The 8,306-nt window shown below is 40.0% G+C and overlaps 1 protein-coding gene across 1 annotated transcript; it reads left to right on the forward strand.

Moving 5' to 3' along the window:
• Nucleotides 1–3,683: 3,683 nt before the first annotated feature.
• LOC100445862 (olfactory receptor 1L1) lies at nucleotides 3,684–4,765 on the forward strand. The gene is given in 2 exon segments (XM_002820188.6): nucleotides 3,684–4,479; nucleotides 4,482–4,765. Coding segments are annotated over 2 exon segments (1,080 nt in total).
• Nucleotides 4,766–8,306: the final 3,541 nt, after the last annotated feature.

Consider the following 8,306-nt stretch of genomic DNA (forward strand, 5'->3'; position numbering starts at 1 on the left):
CCTACCTAATAGGGTTATGAGGACAATAAAAGTGACTCAATACTTATAAAGCACATAGAAGAGTTCATGGCCCATAATAAGTACTTTATAAAGGTCTGTGAATAAATGAATTTTTTAGAGGCTGGAGAAAATGGGCAAAATGCTATTGTTGCAAACCTTTCTGGGTGATGGTAACATGAATGATTACTATTTTCCTCTTTGTACCTTTCTACATTTTTTATTTCAAATTTCCACAAATAGAAAAATGAGAAAATAGCTCATTTGTTGAGTAACCACTACTTTGAACAAGGCATTGATCAGCCATTCATGGGTGGAACCTGACTTTATTTTATATTCCACTGTATCTCCAGTACCCATCACAATTCCCAGCACATCATAAGCCTTTAATAAATGCCTATGAACTAATAAACTGATCAGAGCAATCAGATATTAATAGGCATGGTTATTGATCTCAAGGAGTATGCAGTCTGGAGGGACAGCTTAAACTAATATGCTTTTTTGAATCAACAAGAAATAGTTTATATTTTTGGCAATATGCTTTATTTGGGAATTGTTACTCAGCATATGATATCCAAATCTTTTTGCTAGCATCATAAAAAAGCATAGAGTGGCAGGTTAAGAGCACTGAGTCAAACAGGAGTTAAATAACCTCATGAGATGTTTCAAAACTGATTCTGTCACTTACTTGCTGTTCTACATTGGATAGCTCACTTCACCTCTCTGAGCTCAGATTTTTCAAGTCTAAAGTAAAGAAAATCAGACCACCTACCTCATTAAGGTGTTGAGATAAATAGATGAGACATTACAACTGATTTGTTTAGCTGAGTGCCTAGCACAGAGCAAGCACTCACTGAATTGTTGCTGTCTGGGATTTTTAAAAATTAATGTTTAAGCAATAAGACAAACAGATTGAGATATTGCATAGAATGGAGGTCCAAAGTGTTAAGTGGGGACAGAGACAAAGCCATTTCAACTGGTAGTCATCAAGCAAAGTGTCCTGGAAGAGGCTGAATTCGAGCCTTGCAGGTTAGGTTTAACAGATGAAGGAAAGGATAAGCAAAGACACAATAGTCTAAATGGGTGAGGGGCAATGAGTCAGAAGGAATCAGATATCCTTGGATGGCGGTTGTACTGGGATATGGGGAAGTTTAAATCCTAATTTGAGAATTTTATCCTACACACAAAGTGAGATGTCCCAAATGACCAGAAATATGGATTGCCATAAAATATAAAATATATGTCCCTAGAGGCTGGAGGGAAGGAGGAATGGAGAATTGGTGTTCAGGGAGAATATATTTTCAGTTATACAAGATGAATAAGTCCTAGAAATCTGCTATGCAACATTTTTCCTATATTAATGATACTGTGCACTAAAAATTTGTAAACAGGGTAGATCTCATGTTAAGTTTTCTTACCACAATGAAAGAAAAAAGAAAAGAAGAAATAAAAGAGTAGAAGCCTTATCCTTCTCATCCATTCAGCTCATCTATCAGAATCCCTCCCCCATCACTTCACCTGCTTAGAGCCATCTCTTTTTAGGAGGAAAACAAACATCATCTTAAATTTCAAGTAATGAGAGCAGGAGCCATTTCAAATACATGACAATCTGAGTTCTAGAATGGTTCCAGTGAGTATTACTTTCTTACTTTCAAACAGAACCACACAATAAACTAGAGTGGCCAACCACTTTTTTTTTTTTTTTTTTTGAGACAGAGTCTCGCTCTGTTGCCCAGGCTGGAGTGCAGTGGCGTGATCTCAGCTCACTGCAAGCTCCTCCTCTCGGGTTCGTGCCATTCTCCTGCCTCAGCCTCCCGAGTAGCTGGGACCACAGGTGCCCGCCACTACGCCCAGCTAATTTTTTTGTATTTTTTTAGTAGAGACGGGGTTTCACCGTGTTAGCCAGGATGGTCTGGATCTCTTGACCTTGTGATCCGCCCACCTCGGCCTCCCAAAGTGCTGGGATTACAGGCTTGAGCCACCGCGCCCAGCCCCAACCACTTTTTTTGAAAGTTGCTTTAACAATAAAAATATCCATCTGGTTTGCTTAATGTTTGTGTGTTACAACTGTAATAAAATTAATAGCTAACTCTCTCTATATATGCCCTGGTAGCTTTCCTGAGTGAGAAGCAAGGGTCATACATAAGTAGACTTAAGGATGCTTCAGACAGAAGAGTAAGGATTCAAGGCCTGGGGTCTAAAGTCTTAACCCTATTGCTTATTATATTTTAAAGTTCTAAGAACAGTGTCTAGCAAGGGACTGCTTCTAACACTGGGAGATGGGAAAGTGACTGGTGGCATAAGATGTTCTAGTTGTTTTAGCTTGATGATCAATGAATTCTGAGAAAACGTTCTCCAACCCCACATGCTGTCTTTCAATGTAAGCAGCACGGCTGTGAGGCTCAGGAAGTCTGTCACTTGAGCCAGCCTCACACAGGTGGGGTCTTTTTCACCAAAAGGAGTTAGGTCAGGAGGGTGATTTCCAAGAGAGAGAGAAGGCACTGACACTCCCCAGGCTCCTTGGGGAAGAAACTCCAAAACCGTACTAGTTCTTGGCTTGTTTTCTGCCATCTTCTCCATCTGAACTCCAGGGACTTCTTGATGATCTCAAAGGATGCTCCCTTGACAGACGGTGGGGTCTATGAGTGTCTTTAATCTCCTCAGCATGTGGGAGGCCCAGAGGAGGAAGACAGGAAAATCTTCAGCTTCATGAGGGTTGAAAGCTTGTCTAGAATCAGGTGCCTTCTCTGTGTGGTTTTTTGGGGAAGCATATATACAACTGAGACCGGAATTGGGAAAAGAATTACACCAACACAGACAAGCATGCACCAACAATGACAATTTTAGCATTTAGGGGCTGGGTAATAAAAATGAGATTTATGTTACATTAAAAGAAATGTTGGCCGGGCGTGGTGACTAATGCCTGTAATCCCAGCACTTTGGAAGGCCAAGGTGGGCAGATCACTTGAGATCAGGAGTTTGTGACCAGCCTGGCCAACATGGTGAAACCCCGTCTCTACTAAAAATACAAAAATTAGCCGGGCATGGTGGCACAAGCCTGTAATCCCAGCTACTCAGGAGTCGAAGGTGGGAGAATCGCTTTAACCCAGGAGGCAGAGGTTGCAGTGAGCTAAGATGGAGCCACTGCACTCCAGCCTGTGAGACAAAGCAAGACCTTGTCTCAAAAAAAAAAAAAAGGAAAAGAAATGTTTTTACTATCCTGTTATTTCTGTCTATCTTTTGCCTCTTCCTACCTATCCTTTCACTCAAATAATGTTTCACTAAAAAATGAGGGAAATGGAGTAACTGTTGGGTAATCTCATATTTCAATGTCTTTTTACATGATTGCCAGCCTCCAGAATAATTGATGCAGACAGAAATATCCGAACTAAGGGAAATCATTATTCCATCAGCTGGAAATTGAGAGATGAAACTTTTTTTAACCTGTCATAAATTAATTACTGAAAACCCTGAATACGATAAATATACATAGAAAAAGAAGAGAATAATTTCTCCAGGATTCCCCTCCTCTCTTTCTGGGAATTCTCTTGCACTCACTCCTTCCTCTTGCCCTATATCTTTTCTTTTCTCCTTTTCCCATTTCTGTTTCCCTGTAATTTTTTTCTTTATAGCAGGCAACTGAAAGGAGATTAAAATATATATTAATTTCTAAATACCCCACATTAATGGAAAGAAACCACAATCCAGGTAATTGTAATGTTTTAAATTTTTTAATTGCTGATAAGAAGAATAAAAGGAGAAATTTTGGACAGATTGTATCAGATTTTGGAAGAATCTGTTACAGTGTTAGTTTATCTTTAGGTGAACCCACAACTATGGGAAGAAATAACCTAACAAGACCCTCTGAATTCATCCTCCTTGGAGTCTCCTCTCGACCTGAGGATCAGAAGCCACTCTTTGCTGTGTTTCTCCCCATCTACCTTATCACAGTGATAGGAAACCTGCTCATCATCCTGGCCATCCACTCAGACACTCGTCTCCAGATACCCATGTACTTCTTGCCAAGCATCCTTTCTTTTGTTGACATTTGCTATGTGACAGTCATTATTCCTAAGATGCTGGTGAACTTCTTATCAGAGACAAAGACCGTCTCTTATGGTGACTGTCTGACCCAGATGTACTTTTTCTTAGCCTTTGGAAACACAGACAGTTACCTGCTAGCAGCCATGGCCATTGACCGCTACGTGGCCATATGTAATCCCTTCCACTACATCACCATTATGAGTCACAGACGCTGTGTCCTGCTTCTGGTTCTCTCCTTCTGCATTCCACATTTTCACTCCCTCCTGCACATTCTTCTGAATAATCAACTCATCTTCTGTGCCTCCAATGTCATCCATCACTTTTTCTGCGATGATCAACCAGTGCTAAAATTGTCCTGTTCCTCCCATTTTGTCAAAGAAATCACAGTAATGACAGAAGGCTTGGCTGTCATAATGACCCCGTTTTCATGCATCATCATCCTTATTTAAGAATCCTCATCACTGTTCTGAAGATTCCTTCAGCTGCTGGAAAGCGTAAAGCATTTTCTACCTGTGGCTCTCGTCTCACAGTGGTGACCCTGTTTTATGGAAGCATTAGCTATGTCTATTTTCAGCCCCCGTCCAACTATACTGTCAAGGATCGAATAGCAACAATTATCTACACCATATTGACTCCTATGCTAAATCCATTTATCTATAGTCTGAGGAACAAAGACATGAAGCAGGGTTTGGCAAAGCTGATGCACAGGATGAAATGTCAGTAAAAGACCTAAGGTCTTAAGAGAATACCACAGATCTCTTGCCCTGGACTATAGGTTATTAATGGGTATGTGATTCTGAAATGATTATTAGATCCTGAAAGGATAGTACCTTCAATGATGGTGTTTCATTCCTTATACAAGAATGTTTATTGCATGTATTGAAGCTACTCCTGAATATAATACCTACAGACTAAGTTGGATCACTGTAATCTCCTGAATATCCCTATTCATGCAGCTGGGTTTTCATGTATTGTAATGTAAAGCTGCTTGAATGTCTTTGAGCTACTCTGTGTGTGTGTGCATGTGTGCGTGTGTGTCACTTCATCATATTAGCCCAAGGGCTCCTCCATAACAAGGTCTCTTTCTCCCATTATGAATGTCAGAACTGTGACTCCTTCCTCTGCATTTCCTCAAAGATTAAATAAAGCCTGGCTTCTATAGTTGTCATAGTCTCAACAAATAAAATCATCCAACTAGATAACTCTTAGTGAATCAGTGTCAGGTCAGGTTCCTAAGAGTATGGCATCTCAGTATTCTTCCTGCTTCCCACCTGGCAAAGCTGACTGTACCTTAAATCTCTCATTAATTTCATTTGACCCAAACTCAACTGCACTTTTTCCCAGGAGGTGTGTGTTAGGTCCCAGTAACCTTAGTAGCAGATGCCTCCAACTGCTGGGGCAGTTCTCTCCTTAACAGACTTTGAAGACAGTCTTCTAACCAGAAAAACCAATTGGGTAGGAAAGAAACACTTTTGCTCATTTGTGAGTTCTGAGAAATATTAGTCACTGCTAGTCCGTGAATTATCTTGCAACTCAGAGATTTGTGAATTCATTTGCTCTTTCAACAAATTTCTACTTCTGATACACCATGCACCAGCCTACTGGACTTAAAGATAATGTCCTACATGATTTAAGTCAACAATCTGAAGGCCAAATATCAGCAGGGTGTAGGAAACAAAATAACACAGGCAATACAAGTATTTGGAGGGCAATTTCCTGTTAATGGGATTGTTTAAGGTTTGCAAGGTACAGAGAAACACACATACTTTTAAGTAACAGATGTCAAATAAAAGTAACAGATGTCAAATAAAAATCCAACCTGGTCTTAGGTAAGGAGAGATATTACTGCAAAAGGGGGGAAATCGTCTATAGCAATAATGCAAGGGAGACTATTACACTAGGGAGAATGTCTCAATTGTGAGACCAACAAAAGTGTCAAATGTCAGACAGAAAAGGAATTTTCTTTCATAAAGAGAAGTGAACATGAATGAGGCTAGAAAGAAACAGATATGCAGAAGTGGGATGAGCTAGTAACAGTAGCAACACTGAAGAGTTGATCAAAGAATGTATTTTATCAGTTGATGCTCCTGAGGGGTCATTAAGGAAGGGTTATGTGTTAACTCAGATTGAGGGTGGGACAAAGTTCATTCTTTTCCAGAACACAAAAGAGTGGAGGGATTTCTTTAACTGTCACTGTTTTCCAGGAGCACAGGGCTCAGGTAAAATTCAACATTGGCACAGGGATTTGCCGTAAGAATTCACGAGGTAAAAAGAAGACATAAATCTCAGCTGCACAGCCAGACCTCACAGAGGAATAAGAACCAAAGCATAGTTGGGCCCCACAGAGTTGGAAGGTAGTCTAGGCTCTGGAAGGCTACTCAGGGAAAATGCAAGATTCATGAACATGTCATTTTGATGCCCTTCCACATTAAGTTCAAACAAGAAGGCCATGGTCATGAGAATCACACAAAAGATAAGAAGCTTCTCTCCAATACCCTCTCCAATACCCTCTAATGAGGATGTATGGGAGAGAAGAGTCAATCAGCTAGAGTGAATTGGAGATTACATGGTGATAAAGTAAACATGGAAACTTCCCAGAGACATGTTTGTCAGAAGATATTTACAACAGTTACAAATGTGCCCTTCATGCAAGTATAAACTCCCCACAAAATAAACAGCCAAACATACTCCAAACATCCTTAGTAAACCATACACCACACAGGGACTGCCTTACGTAAGTAACTGGAGAAGGACTCAGTTGCACATCTGGGTCAATGTGAAGAATAACAGAAGCAAAAGCTTGCAGGCATTGATCATAAAAGATTACAAGCCTCTGGGATTTGCAGAAACACTGGCAAAGAACTTAAACTTCCACCAACCAGGCAACTGATAGGTTCCTGAATTCAATCTTACTTGAACGTTCAGCAGAGGGATGCTACTGATCTTTACACTATGTAATAACAGCCACCAAGCATTGAGCTGTAAAAGGCACTCCAATGCAGCACTTTACATACATTATCATACTAACTTTCTACTAACTTTTTGATGAAAGTACAAATTTATTATGTCCATATAACAGATGTGATAAATGAGAATCAGAAAGTACAAATAACTTGTTGAAAATCAAACTACTCTTAACATCAGATCTGAGAACTTAAACTTGTTCTGAAAATTGTATTTTTGGCTCTTAACCCCTATCCTACCTCCCTAAAGGTACCTATGTGTCCATAAAGACAAATTTCTTCAACTTACTATTTTCTTTAAAAAAAAAAAACAAGTCTAGGTCAGTGAGGTGGAACTTTATTTTCATTCTTAAAAGCAGAAACCCAGAGGCACAGATGACCACAAGGATATAAACTTCCTAAAACTGTGCAAAATTCTCCATAATAAGTTGAACTTATGCATGTTGTGAAACGGGAACACTGAGTCACATTTACTTAGACCTCAAGGGACAGAAAATCCCTCAATGATAGCTATATCTGTTGAGAGTTTTTATGTGCCAGAATTAAAACATGTTTTAATTATCAGAATAATACTATGATATAATATTATCATCTGATAGTAACACTATAATCATGGCCACTTTACAGATGAGGTAGCCAAGTTTCAGAGGGTTTAAAAGACTTTTCCAGCTATGACATAATCAATATGGCAGAATAGGAGATACCAGCCTTTATCTCCCAACCCCACCACCCAAAAAGCAAATATAGACAGCAATACACAAACCAAAATAACCCAGACAGTGCTCAAGGGCTTATTTAAGAATCTGCAGCAAGACAGTGGTGCAAGAAGAATAATAAAAAGAAGAAGAGGAATGTATGCACATAAAGGATGACTTGTGAGATCAGTGTACCTGAAATACCTAGAGATGGCTAGGTACAAAGAGAAAAGCCAAGGTCATTGGTATCAGGCACATTGAGGGAGACACCACAGTCCCTAGTGACCTACTCTGCAGAAAACTTCGGCATTTTTGTCACTAAGGTATCCAAAAGCCATTCCTGCCAGGGAACCCCAGAAAGGAAGACTTGGCTTCACACATACACACCCTCAAGAAGTAGCCAGCGTTGTGCCACTCCAGAACCAGAGCCACCACTCCTCTCAACCCGACATATGTTCCTGCCCACTAAACTGCAGCTTCTCCATGAGTGCCTGCATTCCAGACCTTCACTCTGTGGCTGTACTACATCTACCCATGCCTCAGATATCAGAGCCAAAACCATAGCAAGTTAGTTTACACTCTGCACCCCAGAATTAAGGTCTATCTG

The sequence above is a fragment of the Pongo abelii genome, chromosome 13 (assembly GCF_028885655.2).
Source record: "Pongo abelii isolate AG06213 chromosome 13, NHGRI_mPonAbe1-v2.0_pri, whole genome shotgun sequence".
In the NCBI taxonomy this organism is placed as follows: domain Eukaryota; kingdom Metazoa; phylum Chordata; class Mammalia; order Primates; family Hominidae; genus Pongo; species Pongo abelii.